This window comes from Macaca fascicularis, chromosome 13 (assembly GCF_037993035.2).
Source record: "Macaca fascicularis isolate 582-1 chromosome 13, T2T-MFA8v1.1".
NCBI classification, from domain to species: Eukaryota; Metazoa; Chordata; class Mammalia; order Primates; family Cercopithecidae; genus Macaca; species Macaca fascicularis.
Window position 1 is genome coordinate 9,180,727 of NC_088387.1, and position 23,223 is coordinate 9,203,949.

Below are 23,223 nucleotides of genomic sequence, written 5' to 3' on the forward strand. Positions count from 1 at the left end.
AGCAGACCAGGGCCACCACGCATGCCTACAGGAACCCCATTCACCCGGAGTCCAGCACGAATGGCGCCCTCTAGAGCACAGTGCAGGGATGACCTCTCGCATAGGTAACCCGTGTCCCTGGATGCCCACCACAGCCTTGCTAGTCCCTCCTCACAGGTTCACTTCCACAATACTGTGGTCTGGATACAAGCTGAGGAAAGAGGATTGGCTTGACCCTTCCCAATTCAACCTGGCCATACTTGTTAACATAAAATGCTGGCTACCCTAGACAGTGGAACTTTCTAACTCTTCTATGCCACCAGCAACTTCTCCACGCCAAATGTCAGGGCTGCCTAGTAGATGTCACCTTCCAGGGTGAACCCAAGAAGTACTTGGCAAGGCTAGAGATCGTAGAAGGAGTAATAACCAAAGGCACAGTGCCTGTAATTTATATTAAATCTAGTCATAATGTATTTGATGGTTAACCATGTGTTTTTATTTCTCAGTGAACTTAACAAAAAAGCTATCAACTAATATAGGTTAATAACAGGAATTTTTTAAACGTTAGAAATATTTTGATATTGGGAAATATTCTTAAAAATATTTAATGAGTAAGTTGTCTTTTACATGTTGTTAAGCCAAGATAAAAATACTCAATGAAAAATTTGCTCCTTATTGGTGACAACATGGCTTTGCATGCTTGGTGTTTACTTGGTTGAAGCAAGTGTGCTGGGGAGGAGTATACCAGAATTCACACGTTCACCTGACTCAGGCAAAGCCATGTATTTTAAAAGTCTGAACTGTGCAGGGACCAGATTCAAACTAGGGGTTGCCAAAAACCGGCTGGTATCAGGGGACATCAGGGGTCCATCTATAATACATGACAGCTTCCTAAGAGAGAGACAAATATACTCAATCTTGTAGATGAGTATGTAGATGGCTGGTTGGTTCTTTTTGCTCCATATAATAATAATAATATCATCATCATCATCACAGTTGACAGATCTTTAGCGGTCACATATATCAGCAGTGTTCTGAGCACTTTACACACATTCATTTTGTGTAAAATGCAAAATGATTTGCACACCAACCCTGTGAATTTCTACCTCTAATCCCCCCAACCTCCTGTCTCGTTCCAACCACTGCTGCATGATCAGCTCTGTACGGGCTGCAAGCATTTCTGCATGGGTACAGCCCTTCATGACAGGCTCTGCTTCATGACTGCTCCTTGTGCTTCTTACCTCCTGCCCCAGGGATGCCCTGGTGTCACATGGAAACCCACGGAGTCCTGCTCAGCACTCCCACGTGGAGCTGGGAAGTGCAAGGGTATTGCTCACTGAAGATGAAAGGTGCACAGTTCTGAGGCATGTGTTGTAAGGTCTTAGGCACCAAGCAGCCCAGCCATACACCATGGTCACCTCAGTTAGTCCCTCCCTCCCTCCAGGCTTCTCTTTCCCAGCTCTTTACTCCTGTGCACTAAGATCTCATTCCCATAAGCTACTCACATGTTAACCTTTGTCTTGTCCTCTACTTTCAGGGGATCTAAGTTAGGATAGCTGGCATTATGGAATGAATGTTTATGTTACCCCAAAATTCAGGTATTGAAGTCTTAACATCCAACGCGACTGTGTTTGGAGACAGGGCCTTTACAGAGGTAATTAAGGTGAAACGAGAGCATGGGTGGGGCCCCAATCTGATAGGATTAGTGTTCTTATAAAAAGAGAACTCAAAAGGTGAACTCCTCTCTCTCTCTCTCTCTCTGCATCTCTCTCTCTCTCTCTCTCTCTCTGCATCTCTCTCTCTCTCTCTCTCTCTCTCTCTCTCTCTCTCTCTCCCCCTGCTCCCACACACATGCACCAAAGAAGAGTTCATATGAGGACACAGTGAGAAGGCAGCTGTCACAGGAAACCAAGAAACCCATCCACCCTGGTAGCACCTTGGTCTTGGATCTCCAGCCTCCAGAACGGTCTGTTGTTTAAGCCACCCAGTCCGTGATATTTTGAATGGCAGTCCTAGGAGACTAAGGCAATTGGTAAAAGGATAGCCCTGGAAATAGCATGCTCAGAATAAAATACTAGAGCTGGGTCACTGACCAATCAATCAGATGGCCATAAAGATGTCACTGCTGGGGTGAGTGGGTTTGTAAAGTCAGTCTCTGCGACTCTTGTCTGTGATTGATTGGGATGGGGGACAGGTGATGGTGAAGCATCAGGTTAGTGACAATCATTAAAAAGGAAACCACACATGTCATTCATTCTGCATTTATCACACCCATAGAATGAGCAGCATCAACCTTGAACCCTGATGTAAAGCATGGACTTCAGTTCCTAACGATGTATCAATATTGGCTCATTCGGTTGTAATGAATGTACCCCCCTAATGTAAGGCATTATTAATAAAAGAACTGTGCATGGGGGTAAAGGGAGGGGTACATGGGAACTCTCTGTGCTTTCCTCTCATTTTTCCTGTGAATGTAAAATTACCCTTAAAAAAGTCTATTAATTTAAAAGATAAAATATCTTTGAATATGAGGAAGTTAATAAGAAAGAGAATGACAGGCTCAGATGAGTCAACTCTCACCTCAATGTAGGCTCAAAATCATAGTCAAGGCCTTGTGAAGAGAGGCAGAGGTGCACAGCAGACTGTGTTCACAGCCAGGACGGGTCTGCTGTGTGGAAGTCAGGGCACTCATAGGAAAGCACAGGTCCCTGAGACCTTGTAGAGGCCAGGGAGGCTGGTGGATAAGCTGAGTCTGAGAATTTTGAACATCAGATCCCCTGAACTCTGCACTGGTACAAGCAATGCCCTGGTCTGTGGTGGAAGAGAGCAGCCTTCCCCACCTGGATCCCTGCGGACATCTCACCTAGAGCATGCTTCTCAGATGACAATCCCTGTCCTCCTCAGGATCTGTTCCCACCCCACTCCCTTTGCCTCAGCAGAGCCTGCGCAGGAAAATAAAGTCTTTGATGTGAATGGAAATGACTCACACACTGAAAGGATGGCAGGACTTGGTGGATATGTACCAGCAGAAACCAGAACGTAGAGGCACAGGGCAATCGGGTTGTAGGGCTGGTTGGGGAGGAATTGTTGATGTGGGCAATCACTTGTGAGTTCCCCTATCTGCTTTTGATGATTCCTTGAAGTTAGGACAGGGTAGGTAGTGACATTCAGCAAAATAAGGGAAAATGACCCAGCGCGGTGGCTCATTCATGCCTGTAATCCCAGCACTTTGGGAGGTTGAGAAGGAAGGGTCACTTGAGGCCAGGAATTTGAGACTAACCTAGGCAACATAAGGAGACTCCAACTCTACATAAAATAAATGAGCTGGGCAGGGGTGGTGCACGCCTGTAGTCCCAGGTACTGTTGCAAGCTACTCGTGAGGCTGTGCTGGGAGGATGGCTTGGGCCCAGCAGTTCAAGGCTGCAGTAAGCTATGATTGTGCCACTGCACTCTAGCCTGAGTGAGAGAGAAAGGCCCTGAGAAGAAAGAAAGGGAAAAGAAAAAGAAAGAAAGAAAAAAGAAAGAGAAGGAAAGAAAGAAAGAAAGAAAGAAAGAAAGAAAGAAAGAAAGAAAGAAAGAAAGAAAGAAAGAAAGAAAGAAAGAAAGAAAGAAAAGAAAAAAAGAAAAGAAAAGAAAGAGACAAGAAGACATGGCAGAACATGTGAAAAGGACACAGTGAGAACATTATGAAAGATTGATTAAAGTGAACAGCCTGGTGCCATATGCAGTGTCTTCACAAGACAGACCAAGTCCTCAACATTGGAGCAATCTGTCTCCCACAGCAGTGGCCATCCTAACACACATCCTTGAGTTGGCCTTCCTTCTGACCCTGTCCCACCTCCCCTGTCCCTCTCTCCTGCTATCTGGGATCCCTTTCTAAGATAAGCAACTCAGAGGACAGAACCCTTTGTTCACACTCCACCTTGGGGAGAACCTGGGCTATGACAGATTCTGTCGTTATCCCCATTTTGCCAAGGAAGAAGCTGTAGCACAGAGAAGCTGAATAACTTGACTGAAGTCACACAGCTAATGAGTGGCTGAGCAGGGCTATGACTCCAGGCCACCTGATTTTCAAATCTATACCTTTCACCATTATGCTTAGTTAGTCAAATAAGACAGGACAAGTTGGAGAAACATAGATCTCATTCCTGCATATCCTAACTCATAAATTCTGAAGTCTTGAAACAACTTTCTCAATCATCCCAGTCTAAAATTTTTCAACTAATTTTTAAAAAGTGGAACTCGTCTTAAATCATCTAAATAATTATTCCTTTGCGTCTCTTCTCTTTGACTCTATAGATCCGGTTTCTCTTATCTCTCTGATACTTTACCACATTCTCCTCAACAATGACAAAGTCATTAAAATTATTGCTAAAAAATTAGAACTTTAAAGCAGCTTGGAAAAAGTACTGTTCAAAGAGGCAGAGCAAGTATTTGGAGCAACTAGACCATCACAGGTAGCACTGGGTATATGACATGGGTATTTATTGATCTAAACCAAGCCCTAGGATCAAAGAATAAATTAATTTTTTTCATTGAATTCCCTTTGAAAACTTATTTCATAAGAAAAAGTCTTACAGAAGAAAAATAAGAATTACTCTCATTTCAAAAAAAGACAGCAAAAAATGTAGTGGCAAATGTCTGTATCAATTGGAAACTTCTTCTTTGGCTTCCTGATACCACTTTCTCCAGCATTTGCTCCTTCATTATTTTCCTGGACTCTTTCCCTCCCTTACACTGTCTCTGACCATGACCATCCCTCAAATATGGGTCCACCTTGGGAATCTGACCCCAGTGCTTGTCCCTATTGTGCTCACTAAGAAGTCTTTCAGCTGGGCGAAATGACTCACACTTGTAATCCCAGCACTTTGGGAGGCCGAGGCAGGAGGATTGCTTGAGCCCAGGGGTTCAAGACCAGCCTGGGCAAAATAGAGAGATTCTGTCTCTATCAAAAAACAAACAAAAAAAATTAGCTAGGCATGGTGATGCACACTTGCAGTCCCAGCTACTTCGGAGGTTGAGGTAGGAGGACTGCTTGAGCCAGGGAGGTTGAGGATGCAATGAGCTATGATCAAACACTGCACTTCAATCTGGGTGACAGAGTGAGACCCTGCCTCAAAAAAATTTTAAATTTAAATTTAAAAAAGACGCCTCCTGTAATACACAAACACACACACACACTCTTACACACCCTCATACGCTCATTTCAGCCAAATCCAACTACTTACTAAGACACCAAACTCCTCCATGTCTTGGTTCTACGCAAGAAAACAAAAAGAGATTTCTTTTCTTCTTCCTCTTTAATTCTTATGTATGAGCCCCAAGGTCTACATGCGATTTCAGGGAAAAAGTTCATTTTAAGGACAAACAAGGTTTTTCATCTCTCATACAGTAGTCCTGCACCTGCATGCTCAAAGCCAGTTGGTCTCCAGCTGCTCTGTAGTTAGGCACCAACTACAGGGAAGGCTGTGTGTCAGACCCGGGGCCTAGAAATGTCTCCTGTCCCTTCTGCTCACATTCCATTGGAAGGAACTCAGACACACACCTGCAAGTGGCTCTTGAAACACAGTCGCCAACTGAGAGGTCACATATTGGGCTACAGCTAGATCATTACCTTGAGAGAATGGGAAGATAGATTTGCTGGGTAGCCAGCCATCTGGCCACTGGGATATGTCTACAATTCTTGGGTTCATGGTGCAGCAGAAACTTTAGTCCACTTCCCACAAAAGAAATAAGGAATAAAGGGGAAAGGAAGACCTGATTAATTCAAATACACAATAAACAAAAACTATTTTACCTATGTACAAGATTGTGAGCCTGAATGTTCCACATATTTTCTTTCGATCTCTGTTTTACTTAGAACCACTTTTTTGAGAATGAAAGGCACAACACCTTTCTAAGCATATGGCCATGGGACTCATCTAAGAAGAGTAATAATGGATAACGAAAATGTTTCTGCGTGACACAGAGGGTCAAGGACATACCCAGGATGCCTCCAAATCTGAAAATGATGCCAAGTTGGAAATCAAAACAAAATCTAAGACTCTCCAAGGCAAAACAGAAGGGCCTTAGACACACATATGGTTTCCATCTCTCGCTGAAAGAGCTGGATCTAAACGGAGTTTCAAAGCACATATGCAGTTTCATAAATAGAATTAGGTATATCAGGATACCTTCCAACCCAGAAGTTTAGCAATGTCCTTTGCACAACTAGAGATCTGCTGTTCTGAAATCTAGTCTTTACTAAAGTTTCCTGGCTGGTCTTGAATCCTCATAAAATTCGGTTTTCACATGTGTTGGGGAAGCTTTAAAGACTTGCTTTGTGAGAAGGCTAATGAGAATGCCAGAATTTTCATTTTGGGGCAAAGGGTATACACTAAGCCATCCATAATTTGAACATTTGAAAAAGATATCCAAAACATGTCTTTTGGGGGACTAACCTGTCAATAAAATGTCCTTTCTGTCCAAACAGTTTGACCAATGAGACAGTAATCACAGTTAAAACTAAGCCACCGCCATAGTCAAGAAGAATTTACAAAATCTAGAGTTGTAGCTGCTTCAGATTCTATTGTCAAAATGCAATACCTGGCCTGCATTATGACCACAAATTTGAAAACATAAAAGAAAATTTAAAAAGTGTGAATCTGAAGGGAGAGCCTCATTGTTTCTGTTTTCTCCAAATTTATTGAGCCACTGGTCGAGTCTCAGTTTTATCAAGGTAATGGCACACACATGGGGAAGGTCCTCATTGAGAGATTTTTGTTTTCAGAAATTTCATATCCTGCCTATTTCATATTATAAGATGTGCTATATATACACACTGCTTCCCGTTAAACCTGTTTGAGGTGGGGTGTTGTGATGGTTTACTTTTCAAATACTTTCGGTTTGGGATTGGATGACTTATTTGCTCAAACTCATGATAAAATTCTTCTAATTGCTGTGGTCCTAGGGAAAAAAAAAAAGAAGAAAGCTGGAATCATGTTTGTCCTTCAAATTGGTCAGTTGACCCAACTTTTGTAATTTTTGTAATTTTTTTTACCCAACCAGCACTAGATAAATAGAATAGTTACTTACATTATTCATGAAAACAATTCCACTTGAGGGCTCTCATTTTAATATATAAATTGTACAAAAAAAATAAGCTGTACAAAAAAAAAAATTCCTCCAAGAATTTCCAACCTGCTCCTTTGTTTGACAGTAATTGTCTGGATTAGTTAACCTACTCTGTGAGGAGAAGGCTGGAAGTCAGCCAGTGTGCAAGCCTTGCGGTTAACTTCTTGAAATTGTGTTTTCCATATGAAATCAAGATAGTGCAATTGCTAGGTGAATTCAAAATTCCTTCAGACTCATCTACAAAAATATGGTGAAGGATGTACAAATACTTTTTTTGCCAATGTACATGTTCTTCTCTGGAGCACAGCTTCTCTTGACTTACAGGGTTTGACAGCTGGAAGCATCCTTCATTCACTCTCTCACTTACAGTTGATGACAATGAGGTTGAGAGAGGTGAAGTCACTTGCCCTGTAGCGTTCACAGTGCTTTCTGACTCCCATTCCAGTGCTCCTTATCATACAGTCTGCTGCCAAACTAGTCCCAATATTCATCCTGAGGAAAGCTAGTTGTGGGAATCCTGAGATCACATTGCTAATGCCAGAATAACTTTAGTTTGCAGTTAAGCATTTGAAAAGCTGATAGGAGGTCACAGAAATGGAAAATGTGGCCATCACAAGACACTAATGAAGGAAGAGGAAATTCTCAAGGGGAACAGGCTCACACACAGGCTGCTCTTCTTCTGAGTTAAGCTAGCAGGAATTTTCCTGGAGAGCATCCTGGAAAGAAAAGGAAAGATTTCTTTGCTCATTTTTTCCTTTCTCAATAAGACTAGTAAACGTTGGCAACCCACCAACACGGAAAATTGGCAGAATAATTCCAGGACCCCTCACATATTCACCTGTCAGAGATGGGTTACTGAACACAGTTGGTAGTACCTGAAGTTCCTTGTTGAGGGAACAAGTCACGACCAACCTTTCCCTTTCCGAGAGGTTTCAGATGAAGGAGGATCCTCTCAGTCTTTGAAGATGAAGCTCCAAGAATCAGAGAAAGGTGGCATTTAGTTAGACAGGACCTCGGGCCCTTTGGTTGGGAGTATTAGAAAGAGGTTTTCTTTTAACAAAGCACATCCTCTTATATCCCAACGCTGGTTTCATGCTGCTTTCTAATAAAGGGGTTTTCTAGAAGCAGCACCTGTAATACACCAGAGCAGGACTTTCACTTGCATTTTCACAGTCTGGTTTCTTCAGGAGCCTCCAAATGTGAGCTGCTGTTCTGTGACTGGAGCGTCCGTGCCCACAGGAATTGGATCAGAGAATATGGAACAGAAGATTAAACTACACACATCATATGCAGACTTAGCTGCCCCAGACCTTGCCATGTGTGTGTCAGGTGGTGAGCTGCACTGGATGGTACTAACCAACTCTCTTTAGAGCCAGAATCTCCACTGACAACTAGTATATTCAATATCTTAGCTTATTGTCACCATTGGTTCAATAAATATTCACTTTACACTTTATTAGGCACTCTGTTGGGCACTCATTAAGCTTCCAAGAGTAGAATACGTGAACTCTCTGCTTTCCAAAACTTGTTGGGGGTTTCCTTCCCTTCTCCTTCTTCTCCAACCTCTTGTCCCATTTTACCAATATTACGAACAGATTCAGAGTAAAACAGAATGGACACAAAGTATCTTCCAGGGATTTTTGAGCCTGGTGTGATATATGTTTAATTGTTATGTCTGGTGATTACTAACGGAGACAGAGCCTCAGATTCTCTGCTGCTTTGAAAGGTGGAATGGTAGCATATGGATTCCGCACCGCATTCTCCTTTTAACTAACCTGCGGGAGCACCTGTGTCAGGCTGAATTGTTCCAGAACAGCATATCAATTAGGCAAGCAGAGGCTTGAGGGGTTTTATGCAAACCATCCTACCAAATGCTTCTCTCCAATTTTGTCTGTTGGCATTTCTACTTCAGTACCTGTCACTCTATTACCTAGTCTTTTTGAAATAATGACCACTTAAGAAAAAAGCAACAGAAATAAGTAAAGAATACAGAAAATCATCCCTTTCTTCTTCCAAAACACCCCTTAACCAGCAAACCTTTGGAAGCTACTAAATATCCAGAAATATCCCAGTGGCAGAGCTGAGTAAAAGCTATATATATTTCCATATTATCTGTGTTTGTTGGAACACACTCTGCTATGCTATAGTAACAAATAAAGTAGCAGGGGTTCAACCTAATAGAAGCTTATATCTTGCTCATGCAAAGTCTGATGCAGGTCAGCAGGGCTCTCCTCCGTCTGGTGCCTCAGGGATCTAAGGTCTTTCCATTCTGTGCTGCTACCATTTCAATACCTGGCTCCCAGGGATGCAGCAAGCATGGGAGACTCTTAACTGCCTTAGAACAAAAATGATATGCCTTTTTACTCAAAGTCCACTGGGCAGTGTTGGTTAATTGATCTTGAACTACTTTCAGGGCAACTTGAGTCTTCCCATGTGCTCAGGAATGAATATCCAGATGTGGTAAGCATTAGGTATCTCTAGGGCTTTCATCAATGGCCCAACGCATACACTGTGAAGCAGGTGTTTTCATTACAACCATCTTAACAATTGTTAGCAACTGCCACATCTGACAAGTAGCCAGTCCCATTGCTTCAGAGCCAATGACCTCACCATAATCTCAAGGCCCTGCCTCCCAGGCCCACATGAGGGACCAGCGTTTCTCATCACCACTTTCAACAGCATCATGGCATTGCTATTTGACCTGGAGATTTAGATTAACTTCTGCTGTACCAATACAGTCACCAAAACGTCAAGAGTAACAAGAAAAGGAAACTTAACTCTCCAGGATCTCTTACAGTGTAAGAAATCAGGTCTTGGTGAGAAAAATACTTTCATAAATTGGTTGCATATAAAATTCACAAGTGTTGAGGAATCATGTGTTAGACATAAAACTGAAGTTATCCCAGAGGAGGGAGAGAAAACGCAAAAAGGGTGGCGTTTTCTAGTAAAAGACTGGGGGGATTCTAGAAGGGGGTCCTATCTCAGAGAATGATTCTCTGATAAAGCTGCTAAACTGAGAAACAGGCTTCAGAATGACCTTTCATGAAAAAAATGGCGTGGACTAGGGAGGTGACATTCAGGCACTGAGGCGAGGGGAGGCTGAAGGAAGAACGTACTAAGGAAAAGAAATTGCAGGAAGGACCCTGAGTTCTTCCAAGGCCATGGAATGAGGATTCTAGTCAAATTTGACCAGATCCTCCGGGGCAGGAGACCAGCTGGCTCACATAGTAAGGACCTTAACTCGACTGGGTGTGGACTGGTGAAGCCCTCCAGCCACGCCACAGGAAAGGAGGGGTAGCTGGGGCAGAGTAGTTGACTCGTTTCATGCCACCCTTTAGGTGTCTCAACCTTACATCTCCTGAACACCTGCAGTGAAAGTAACCTACTTTCACCTCTTAGAAAACATCCCAGTTGGCCTTATATCATAGGAGAATTGTGTGTAGCTTCCTCCAGCTCTCCTCCCCTCTGCTCTACACACACGCCTTGAGAACTAGGACCTAGAGAAATGTGCCTTCTCCCCACGATTCAGCACCGTGTCTGGCCTACCATGGAAACTTACTCACCTTCTTCCCTAACCTATAAGGTGGGGGTGGCGACAGAGATCACACAGGATACAGGAGAGGTAGTGTGGCATAATGGTTGGCAGCAGGGCTAGAGCATAGGATCACACTGGTGTGTACCACAATTTTGACCCTAATTTCTAAGAAGAGCAATCATCTCAGGACTGTGCTAGAGACTACGTGAGAAAAAGAATATAAAACTGAGTGTAGGAGCTGGCATATTGTGAGCCTCAGTGACTGCTGTCTGCTTTAACAGGTAACGCTCTCTGAGAGCGTGGACAGCCAAAAAAAAAGTATCTTGGAGGTGAATCACCCGGAAATCAGCTCAGCTCAACTGAGGAAATACTGGGAAAAAAACAAATCAGCACTGGGAACCCTCCAAGTGACCTGGAGCAAGAAGGTCTCGGCACGAGAAAGTCCTCTTCGTCTTAGTGAGAGACTTAACAACTGTTGAGAGATGCAGGGATCAGCTAAGTGGACTGGGAGATGTGGGAAGGTAGGGGAAGGCAGAGGCACTTCCCAGAAATCTGGAAATTACACAAATGGCAGAGATCATCAGTGGTAGCCAGCATGCTTCCCACTTCTTTCATAGTACTTGTTTTTTGCAGGCACTGGCTGACAGAATAGATACAGCTAGGTATGGCCCTAGACCAAGGCCCAGCCCATGGGATGTAACTGAAAGTGTGTGATGCAGCTTCTGGGAACCTTCTTTAAGAGATAGCAGGTGTCTGCCTTTTGCCACATCTTCCTCATTCCTCTTTCTTGCTGGCGGGAATGCAGGCGTGATGGGCAGCGCTACAGCAGTCTTCTTGGACCTAGAGGTGTCCTGGGGAATAGAAGCCCATGTGCAGCCACAAGAAAGAAGAAGCAATGAGCAAGGGAGGCCAGACACCCCAGCGTGCAGGGTGTTAGATAAGCAAAGTCGCCCTTACTCCAGAGGAGACAGAGAAAAGAGGGAGGGTGGTGTCCAGATTTTTATGTAAGAAAGAAATAAACCTCTATCTAGTTAAAGCCACAGTTATTCTGGATCTCATTTTATGCTCAGTCCAACTCAATCCTCAAAGGTAGTAACTTACTCTACCTATGTGGCCGTTGATGACATTTCCACTTACCAGCCTTGGCTGTTCATTATATTTCTATTCAATTGTTCTGGGATGCTAGCATTTATTATAACATTAATCTTATTTTAACAGTGTTATAATCTCACTCCCATTTAACTGCTCTTCAAAATGAAGATTAAATGTCAGTTCTACTATTGTCCATCTTACCTGGATATTGTTAAGTTTTCACAGACCTATTTTTTTTTTTTTTTTTTTTTTGAGATGGAGACTCGCTCTGTCCCCCAGGCTGGAGTGCACGAGGTCAGGAGATCGAGACCATCCTGGCTAACATGGTGAAACCCCATCTCTACTAAAAAAAAAAAAAAAGAAATTAAAAAAAAAAACAAAAACTAGCTGGGCGAGGTGGCGGGCACCTGTAGTCACAGACCTATTTTAAAACAAGGGGGGATTTGGGGAGCTGAAACGGAGCTTCAGAATTCTGCCTAGAGCTGGCCTAAGGAACACCTTATTCAGCAGCGGGAACACATACAAAGAAAATCTTATTTTGAAAGGACTCTTGCCTCCCTTCATCCAGAAGAACTTCATCTCCTAACACGAAGTTGGCATTCTCTGTTACTCACCCAATGTAAATCGGTTTTCCTTCTGGGTGAGCACTGATTTGCAGAGATCACTGGGTGCAGGGCAGCTCCTGATCCCGAGCCGCGCTGACAGCGGCGGCTCTGCACGTTCAGACAGCTCCTCTGCCTCCGCACACTGGGAAAGGGCGTCTGCTGGCTCTCTGGACCGTGCTACCGACCCAGGCCGGACAAGGAGAAAGGAAGGCAGGAGGACTGATCCCAGCCAGGTGGTGCTCGGCACTGCCACATGCCATTGTCCTCCTGACTGATGGGAGGTCACCTGGTAAGGGCCGGGGCCCCCAGCCCTCTGCTGTGACTGCTGCTGTCCGTATGCTTGGGATTCGAACTCATCTACTAATTAGTTGGAAGGGAAGTTTTTTAACACCTTGTATGTTTCCGCTGCTTTATTCTTTCACCAGCCTTCACAGGTATGAGTCTAGGTAATCTTCATAACAGCTTTTAGAAAGTAGGCATGGAAGACACTGTTTTCAGTATTTCAAATGCAGGAAATCAAGGCTCTGAGAGTCGCCTCCTATAACTTCTGTAGCTGGAGCCCTACTACCTCTTGCCTGGCCCCAGGACAGCCGGGAAGCTACACAAGTGCATGGATAGCAGCTGGGACGGGAGGCTGGCAAGGGGCTCGCTCTGGGTTTCTCCCCGCAGGCTGCCTTCCCTGTCCCCGCCTCTGCTTGGAGTCCCCAACAGGCAACGTCAGCCCCACGCAAGACAGAGATCTGGGGCCTCACACTTCACCTTGCCTGCCCCTCCGAGGGCCCAGCAATTACTCGAGAATCTGACTTTGGTAATTTAATTGCTTTTCCCTTAAATATGAGAAATAGATGTAATTTCTCCTTTTGTTCTTTTCCTACAGCCGGAGTGGTAAAAGCTACCTACTGCCAACAAACACGGGCATCCACTCTCTCTTCAATGCCTCTTCCATGACACATTTGAACTACAATAAGAGGTGTATCATGTAGAATGAATAACCAAGGGGGCCAAGAAAGGCCTAGACTGAAGAAAGAAGTCAACATGTGAGTGTTCTCCGGCACAGGCCCCTCCATGGAGTCGGCAGTCGGCTATGCAGCCAGTGGACACAGATCCACAGCTCTCGGGCGGATTCAGGACTGCACAAGCACCGCAGAAGCCAGGGGGCTGGTGTCCTGGGCATCCTGGCAGTTCTTTTCATGTGGGCACAAATGAGCAACGCGCACCAAGCTGCGCCATCTCCTCTGCTGCGATTTCGCTGCCGAAGAGCCGAGGAAGGTTTAGGATGCAATTAACAGAGCTGAGTGACCTGCGACGGGGTTAACCTGCGGAACAGAGGCAGCCATAAATCAGCGTCCCGGCCTCACGCACGCGCCAGCAGAGGAAGTCACGCAAGGGCTTTAAGTCAGCCAAATCGACGCGTCAACAGATCTAGACGGTGTTTTCTTTTCTAGAACCTAGAATAGGTCTTTAGAGACAGATGGACGCTTGGTTTCCGAAAACTGCAAAGCAGGGAGGCAAGATGCAATATGCACAGAGAATTAACGTCAGTTGTGTTTATGGCTTTTTTTTTTTTCTTGCCAAAAAAGAGTAGATTCCTTATTCTCATGTGGTGAAAGATGTGCTCTGTTTTCTTTAAAATCTAATCATACTTTTGGTAACAAAATGGAAAAATATGAACATTCCTTTGGGGTTTTTTTGAGAATTGATAAAAGCTTATCTATGAACAGATATTAAATAACCGTGATGTCAAAAAAGCAAGCCCATTTGTTGAATGCTTATTATGTGCCAGGTATTAACCTACCTCACCTCTTTCATTTTTTCACACTTTTCAGAGGTAGGTTTAGTGGGGACCATTTTACAGATGATGAAACGGAGGCCCATAAAAATGAAATAGGTTTTCTAAAGTCACACAACTAATTAGTGTAAGAAATAGAATTCCAAAGCTCAGAAGATACAAATTGAAAAGTTACTATTTACCATGGAATTTTCATACTAGTTCACATCAGTATTGGTAAGAATTTTACACAGGGTAAAGGTGTCATGGTATAAACTACCTAACTGTTTTTTTAGTTAGTTTGTTTGTTTTGTTTGTTTGTTTGTTTTTGCTACAGGGCCTCACTCTGTCGCCCAGGCTGCAGTGCAGTGGCACAATCTCAGTTCACTGCAACCTCTGTTTCCTGGGTTCAAGTGATTCTCCAGCCTCAGCCTCCTGAGTAGCTGGGAATACAGGTGCCCACCACAATGCTCGGCTAATTTTTGTACTTTTATTAGAGACGGGGTTTTGTCATGTTGGCCAGTCTGGTCTCGAACTCCTGGGCTCAAGTGAGCCACCCACCTCAGCCTCCCAAAGTATTGGGATTACAGGCATGAGCCACCATGCCCGGCCATCCTGACTGTTCTTGAGGACTGATCCTGTGTGGATTATCTGACTTGCACTGTTTGAGATAGTCATCAAATCCTCCCGGTGAGAACTCAGCATGTATTGTTCTTGCTACTCCTTCATGAATCCCTCTTAACACCCCTGCTGCCTCTGTATTTCCATACCCACTGTAGAGGTAAAGAAAGTAAGGCTCAGAGTATGTAACTTACCCATTATCTCATACAGCAAAGAAGTGCCAGAGCCAGGGACACACTGAAATGCTCTCGAATTCTAAAGCCCACATCTCTCCCACTTCTTCACACAGATTCCATCAATAATTAAAAACAGAAGAGAGCCTGTGGCTATGCCTTCCAGACTCCTTTATTTACTTATTTTAAAATAGAGTTAAGCCGGGTGCAGTAGCATGCACCTGTAGTCCCAGCTACTCAGGAGGCTGAGACAGCAGGATCGTGTGAACCTAGGAGTTCAAGGCTGTAGTGAGCTATGATCACATCACTGCACTCTAGCCTGGGCAACAGAGTGAGACTGTCTTAAAAATAATAGTAATAATAATAACAATAATAATAATAATAGAGTTGACCAAAGTCAGAAGTAGGTAGGGAAAGTAGACTCCAGTCTTGTGAATGCCCGGTGGCTGAATGTCCAGGAGTTTCCACCACAAAGAAGGGAGGCCAGTACCTTGGGTGTTGAGGCTGCAAAAGGAATATCACGGCATTTCATGCAGAAAACTACACATGGATTTAGGGAAAGAAGATTTGGATAAAAAAGGATTGGACCTTTGACGTGAAACGTGAGCTCCGAAAGGCTCACAAGTGGCCAGGGTTACTAAATAATTAATCGAGAGCAGGCGGGTGGCAGTTTGAAATGTAAATGGGATGGAGGAAGGTGTGATGCTGTCATTCAGCAGAGGCTGATGTGGCTGGAGCACTGAGCCACTGCACCAGCTCCCGGGAAGGCATGGGCACAAAGGAGCAGCGAGGCCGTCCGACAAAGGGCCCCAGAACCCCTAATTCTTGCCTTTGACCTGCGGTTCACTTTCATGTCCCTGTCCCCAAAGAGATGTTAAAAAATGATGAAGAACTGGCTAGGCATGAGGGAGGGGAAGCGAAGCCATCTAAAGAAATGGTACCTGTGTCAGGCAGCCGACACACTTGTGAACACCTTCTATTTTCCTTACATTTTCCTGCTTCTTGAAAAAAAAAAAAATGCACCTTTTGTCTGTCCTCTCCCCCTTTCTTCCCAAATTCTCTAGAGTTCTTCCTGCAAGTGGTTCTGTGTGACTCAAAGGCAGACAACAGCTGCAAGCAAAGGAACCAAAAAGAAGATTGACAATAGGAAAAGGGGCAGGTGAGAGAGACTCCCTTTACCTTATCAAACCAGAAAATGCCGTGGCTTAAATAGCAAGAAAATAAAGTCTGCAGAAGATGAAATATCTCTCTTCTGACTAAACAGTGATCAAAAATCTCTGTTCTAGAAAAAATATGACTGCTTGGCATTCAAATCACAGCGTCTTAGATCCGGAAGTAACGCTCATGCCTAGCATAGCCTGATACTTAGTGGGTGCTAGATGTATATTCATTCTTTTTCTGTGTCCCTTTCCTTGTCTATTACACCTTCCTGCACAGGCCAGCCAGCCTCCCCTTAAATCGGCTAGTCTCTCCAAGCTTCAGTGTAAGCGCTGGAAAGCAGAGACAATCCTGGTGCCCACCTGGTAGGGCTGTGCATGTCAAGGGCTGAGCCCACGCCTGGCACGGGTGCGAGGTGGAGTAGTGATTGTTGTGTGTGTTATTCCAGACTTAGGAAGCAAGATGTGCACTCCTTGGTTTTGGGGGGGAAACTGCCAACACTTCTGGGCAGCAAAAGCACAGGGTTCCAGGCAGCGGGGGCAGGAGAGGCAGCTAGTGAGGAGAGGTGAGCCAGGGCATCTGCTGTGTGAGAAGGGACTTGCTGAGGCCTGCGGAGGTTGGAGGGGGAGGCAAGGGTGGCACAGCCCACGCTGGAGAGCAGGCTCAGGAGGTCCTCACTAGGTGTCCTGAGGATGGGCATGGAGGGAGGGAGTGGAGAATGTAAAGGACGCTGAGGAGTGGGGCCATTTGTGCTCCCCAGCGCCACCTCACTGCCTAGACCAGGTGCAAGGGGACTGGGAGGAGTAGGGGCCACACTGCCAGCTCCTACAGGGGCTGAGTCTACGGAGGAGGTTTTTAGCAGCCCGGAGGTAGGACTGGTGTTTACTGCTTCTTCTCCCTCCTGACAGCTGCTCCCTGCCTCCTGCCCCTTTCCTTCCTCTCCATTCCTCTCTCTCCCCGTCTCCCTTTCTCCTCTCCCTTGCTTTAGCTTTCCTACCTTCTCTTGCAGAACAAAATCAGAAATGAGTCCCTCCCCTAGAAGTCCCCACCCACCATATGGGCATTTCCATTCATTTTCCTGACATTTCTGCATTTTGCAGGAGGTTGTGACCATGCAGGCCAGGGCCGGGGGCAGGAGCAAGGGCAGCTAAAAGGAGGCAAGGGTAGCTCTGTATGGTTCCAAGGGGTTCTGCTCCCATCCCACCTCCCTCTCTTCACCCTGCTGCACCCATGCCCATTACTTCAGATATTGGCCAAATGGAAACCTGTTGACTTGCACAGCTCTGGCTCCTTTCTGAATAGGATCTCATAGAAACACACAAAAGTAATCCATAATGGAAATAAAAATAGAATAGAGCCAAGTGCTATAGCTTCTCCTATTATGTAGTACAAATTGCTATGATGCAAACATTGTTCCAAATTTAAAATCCTAGTTCTTAATGCCTTTCCATTCAGGGAGACAATATCACCTAACTCTTAAGCTCACGGACACTTCCTTTCCAAGAATTTATTACATGTGGTGTGTATTGCTTTAGGAAGTTTATCTACTTCATAATTTTAAGAGTCTATAGGCCAGGACTTCTAAAACTCAGTAATTTAACTATTTCTGCCATAAAATATACATACAGAAATTGTATCAGCTAGAAAAATATTAATTTTGAGAAATTGAAAGTTAAGTTAGATTTGATTGGGGGAATATTTTCCAAACAAAAGAAAATAATCCTGAAGTCAAAACTCTGAGCTTTTTATTATATAGCAAGGAAAGCATGTAGAGGAATTGGGTTGTTTAGTGTGTGTGTGTATGTGTGTGTGTGTGTGTGGGTGTCTACTCAAAGAAGTGTAGATTTACACACAGAGCATTGTAACCAACTTCATCCCCATCTAGCATGCAGTGAGAAGTTTGCAGCTTAACCTTGAGTGAGGAGGATTTAAGTTCAATATCAGAAAAAGAGTTCCTGGCAATGAGAGTTGTAAGGACATTTGTAGAGGCTGCCTAGAGGGACTGGCCCACCCTTCCTTGGAGAGCTGTGCCACTTGTGTAGATTCAGTCTAACGTGAAAGCCAGGAGAAAATTTCCCAGGTTATCTTAACCCACAAACCCTCCCCAGGACCGCCTGGACTTCCACGTGGTTTAAAGGGTAGATTGTGTGCACCAAGGCCAAAGGCCAGCCCAGACACTTGCCAGCGTGGGATCTTGAGCAAGTCATATGCTCAAAATCAACTTTTCAGTTACAGGAGAAACATGGTAAGAACTGTACATCCCTCCTAGGTTCGTGGTGAGGCTAACGAGGGTGGAAAAGTGCCTATCAGGGTGGAGCCTCCTGCAAGTGTTGGTCACTAGTAGGTGCTGCATGAAATTCACAGATGGAAGGTTGTGATGCCTGCCCCCAAAGGGATTAAAAATCTGCAGAGGTCCAAGGCGGGCGGATCACAAGGTCAGGAGTTTGAGACCAGCCTGGCCAATATGGTGAAACACCATCTCTACTAAAAATACAAAAATTAGCCGGATGTGTTGGCGGGAGCCTGTGGTCCCAGCTATTCAGGAGGCTGAGGCAGAGGTTGCAGTAAGCTGAGATCGTGCCACTACACTCCAGCCTGGGCGACAGAATGAGCCTCCATCTCAAAAACAAAAACAAAAAACCTGCAGAGGTACTAATAAAGTTTGCAAGTCCTTGGTCTAAGTTGCAAATTTTTTCCCCACACCTGAGAAATCTGTTAAGTTGTACAAATAAGTAATTCAATGGCCGAAGTACCACATATCTCATCTTAAGTGATCGACAAGTTCACGCCAAACCCCAACAGCCCAGCGCTAAGGAAGGCCACAGTGTCCATGTGAGCAGTGACTCCCAGCTAAACTTAGACTCAGTATCTGTCCTTACAGAGGACAGAGTTCCACCCCAGAGTTCCACCAAACTTCCCTGACTGACCCCATGAGTAGGACCCCTCGGTGACATTCCCGCTGTGAGAAAGCCTGCCAGACCCATCAGGGTCTTCATGCCAGAAAGGATGGAGCTCCAGGAAGTCCTGGCTCTCGTGGCCAACTCTGAGGTGGCAACCCCTCAAAATCTGACCAGAGAAAAGGCCAGTGCAGCAGTGCAGGCCTCATGAGCAAACACCACCACCGACTCGCCTTTGGAATGCACTTCCTCTTTCTCCTCAACATCCCTGTCGTTAACTGACTGAAAGCCACACTCACAATCAGAACAATATCTAGGTGTCTCTGGTCATCATTTCGCTTTCCTCTGAAGCTGGAATAATTATCCTACAGGTGTCAGCTGTGGCAGAAGGTGCAGGAGTTTGTACTACAAGAATATTCCCAGGGGTTGCAGTGAGCCGAGATGACGTCACTTCACTCCAGCCTGGGAGACAGAGCAGGACTCCATCTCAAAAAAATTAAAAATAAAAAAAAAGAAAGACAAATATCACGTGTTCTCATTCACATGTGGGAGCTATAAAGGCCACCTAATGGAGGTAGAGGACAGATGATGGCTACCAGAGGCTGAGGCTGGGAAGGGTAGAGAGGAAGGAGGGATTAAAAATGGGTTGATTAAGGGGTACAAAACCACAATTAGATAGAAGAAATTAGACCTGGTGTTCCATAGCACAATAGGGTGACTATAGTTAACAATCATTTATTGCATATTTTGAAATAACTAGAAGAGTAGAACTGAATGTTCCTAACACAAGGAAATGATAAATGTTTAAGGTGATGGATATCCCAATTACTATGATTTGATCATTACACATTGTATGCTTGTATCAAAATATCACATGTATCCCATAAATATATACAACTAAGATGCATTCATAAAAATTAAATTAAAATAAAAGAATATGTCCAGGGATAGAACCTCAGAGGTAAGGTAGTATCTGGATGAGAACTTACTGGGCGCAATAAGTTCCCCGCCCATCTTGAGGATGGAACTGAGGACAAAGCTGACCTAGCTTGTCCCCACTGACCATCCCTTCCCTGTTGCTGGTGTCTTTCCACCACATAAGGCTCAGGCCCCTGAGATGGCAAGAAACCTCCAATTTACAGGAGCCACAGGACACCCCTCCAACACCCAGTGGAATGAGCCCCCACCAATTCCCAGTGCATAGACACAGGGAGGCCTCACTTTCTGGAATCCAAGTACGGTACACCTACCATCTTCCACCAGAGCCATCTCAGGTGTCTCACTCTCATCACTAAGAATTTAAAGTATGATGTCTTTTTTGCATAAAGTAAAATTCAGGACAAATCAAAATATTTACGGTCTACATATTTTTAGGAGTTATATGTAAAATACACATATACAGAATGTCTTCAGTACATAGGAAGGAAGGGTAGCAAAATGCTTCCTTGGTGGCATTGCCTCCTCCACCAACTGCTCACAAAATAGTGAAGAATGAACATCCTGCTAGATCCTTTCCTGAGGATATGTGTGGAAAGGATAGAGGACTATGTCTCTCTCTCAACCCCAATCCAGGACACCAGCTGCATGCACATGGCCTCAGATGCCATCTCTCTGGGTCGGCCTCTGTCTGTCCTGGGCTGGTAGATGGTTCCTCAGCCCCAGCCTGGCAGGGTCAGCTCCAGCTGGAGACACAGTTACTGCTCAAACTTGAACGAGGGCTCCACCACCTGAACTGAGGTTTTTGCCCCTGAACTTACTAGATCGATGTTTGCATTCCTAAAGCTTGATGACTGCATGTTGCCTATCACTGTTATAGACAAAAGATATTCCTGACACATGCCATAACCTACTTGAATGTGAGACATTTCCGTTTAGAAAGAGCCCATGAACTCAGCCCTGGCCCTCTCTCTACCTGGTACCTCTTCCTTGAGCTTCCCCAAAATTCACACTCCTTTGCCAAAGTGCCTAAAAAGAGTGGAAAATGAAATCATTAAAACTCAAGAACTCAGGAAGAGGGCGTGGGCCAGACTATAACGTGTTCTGTACTCAGAATCCAAATATCAGAGCTCAAAAACCACACTCACCCATGACCAACGGTGCAATCAGGAACCAGCCTTTTTACCTGAGTCCCAGTTTTCCACGCTTATAGCACAGATGTTCCCAAATTCTCTCTGCCTTCCAAGGATCTAGGGGTAAGGCTTAGATAAGGTAAAGCACTTGGTCTCCAGACCAGGCCACGCCCCTGCACAAAGTGCTCAGTACAGGTTGATTGTAAAGTACTGAGGGAGCATCTGCTAAAATCACACCACCGATGACAGCAATCAGGGGTTTAACGCTGCTAAAAAGGCCGCACCAACCTGTAAAAGAGATGGCAAGATCCTCGCTCTTCTCTGAAGCCACACACTTTGCCTGTCCCTGGAGCTTGCTCTCTGCGGGGGAACCTGGAGCTGGTCTCCAGAATACAACTTCTCTTAGCCTTTAAAGCCAGGGCGCAGAGAGGCACTACCAGAATACCAGATTACTGGGGAGGCAGGGCAGCCCAGGCTCCAAAAGGGAGGAGGAACCCCTTGCTCACAAACCAGGACCTGCTGCCTACCTGGAAGGGCTCTAGCAAGAGATGAAACCCCTTAAGCCACAGTTGGGGAAAAGGATCAGACAGTAAGTTCCTCTCTGGCCCAAAGCGCAGTGAGGACAGGGACCACACACGGATAGGAGTGCTCTCCTGTGACCAGGACAGAGCTTGGCACTAGGAGGTGCTCACCAAGTACTGATGAATGCCTGAATGCCCTAGGTAGAGGACGAGTCGCTTATGCCAGCCCCAGGGTACTAATGGAAGAGCCACAGAGAGCCCCAGGATGCAACTGTCCGCAACAGTGGGCAGTAGAGGGAGCAGGGCCTCCAGGGGAGAGAAGTGGCCAGAGAGCCTCTGTCTGCTTCCTGCCACTGCCCACAGCCAGCCTTGCAGCAGCGTCCCTGGCTCCCTTCCTCAGCCACATTGCCGAACAGGCAGGCCCGGCTGTGGCACAGTCTGAAATGCCCAGGCACAGCACAACTGCTAAATTCTCGCACTCCCTGGACTCAGCTCAGCCCCACACCGCGCGTTCTTACTCTCCTGTTCTGGGGACAGATTTTACAGCCCGTTCGCGTCTTCCCAAGCCTCGCTCAGATCTGGGCACATGGCACAGGAAAAAGTGCCGCTGAGCGGATCTAAAGAACAGCGGGTGTCGGGGAGCCGGAAAGCAGGAATCATCTCAACAATCCGTCTCTGGATTGGGAGGAAGAACATGTTCCTAAACACATTTGCTCACTGCTAGGGAGGCGGCGCCTCTTCTGAAGGAAGCCACTCCCTCTTCCCTCAGCCTGCTGCTGGCTTTACTGCTCCTCTCAGTCACTGCCGTTGCTGTCACCTCTCATCAAAATCTGCCCCCTTCTGTCTCCCTTATTCTCTCCCCTCAGTCCTGCCTACCTTATTAACACTTTCCAAACACGTCTCCCAACCACTCCTCTCCCTCTCCCCAGCTCCAGGACACCCTCACAGCTGCATCTGTGAACTGCCTCAGTATCCTCCCTGCTGCTCCTGCGGCCCACAGCTCGCCAGCTTCTGTCCTTCCTTCTCATCCGTAGACCAAGATGTCCCAAAACGTTCTTTGTAAACAGTGAATCTAACAGTGCCTTCCGACGACTGAAGACCATTTGCGGCTTTCCACGGCCCCTGTTCTCAGCCCAGGCTTCCCTTCCCCCAGCAACACCAAACTATCACCTTCTGAGCACTCACCAGAAACCCTGCTAAGCGCTTTCGTGAAACTTCCCATCGAATCCTCGCAACATCACTGGAAGGAGGCATTGCCGTCTGCATTTTACTTGTGAGGAAGCTGAGGCTGGAAGGGCTCCATCATTTGTAGACAGCAAGGCAGTAGCCCAGCTGGGATCCTCAGCCAGGCAGGCCCAGGCCTCCGGGCACTGGCCCTTCCCACCTCCAGTGGCTCCCAGGGCCACTTAGAAGTTTCAAGTCCTCCCCAGCTTCCCAAAGTGAACTGTAAGGAGTTCCTCATTCCCTTCCAGGTGTCCCCATAACTAAAGCACGTGTCCCTCTGCAGCTTAGTTGTACGTCTGTTTTTCTCCCCAGGCTGGATGCCTTGAAGATAAGAATCATCTGGAGTCCCTAATGCTTAGCACAGAGCTGTACTCAGGAGGGTGAATCGAATTAATTAATGGTCAGCAAAATGAATGACTGGATGAATGAATATCACACATTCAAGTGATCACATTTCCCCATCTCTTC

The 23,223-nt window shown here is 45.6% G+C and overlaps 1 protein-coding gene and 1 long non-coding RNA gene across 2 annotated transcripts in view; both read right to left on the minus strand.

The window, feature by feature from the left end:
* The window catches only part of LOC141406938 (uncharacterized), a 43,376-nt gene extending 30,440 nt beyond the window's left edge, over positions 1–12,936 (minus strand). Inside the window, exons 1-2 of the mRNA XM_074012529.1 lie at positions 12,900–12,936; positions 12,334–12,684 (exon numbers count right to left, since the gene is read on the minus strand). Coding sequence (XP_073868630.1) covers positions 12,334–12,684; positions 12,900–12,936 — 388 coding nt within the window. The remainder of the gene's footprint in view (positions 1–12,333; positions 12,685–12,899) is intronic.
* A 186-nt stretch (positions 12,937–13,122) lies between these two features.
* Positions 13,123–22,903, minus strand: LOC141408313 (uncharacterized). Its single transcript, XR_012422006.1, has 4 exons — positions 22,537–22,903; positions 20,792–20,906; positions 15,828–15,996; positions 13,123–13,640 (listed from the first exon to the last, which is right to left on the minus strand). It is a non-coding gene; the product is annotated as an uncharacterized lncRNA (long non-coding RNA).
* Positions 22,904–23,223: the final 320 nt, after the last annotated feature.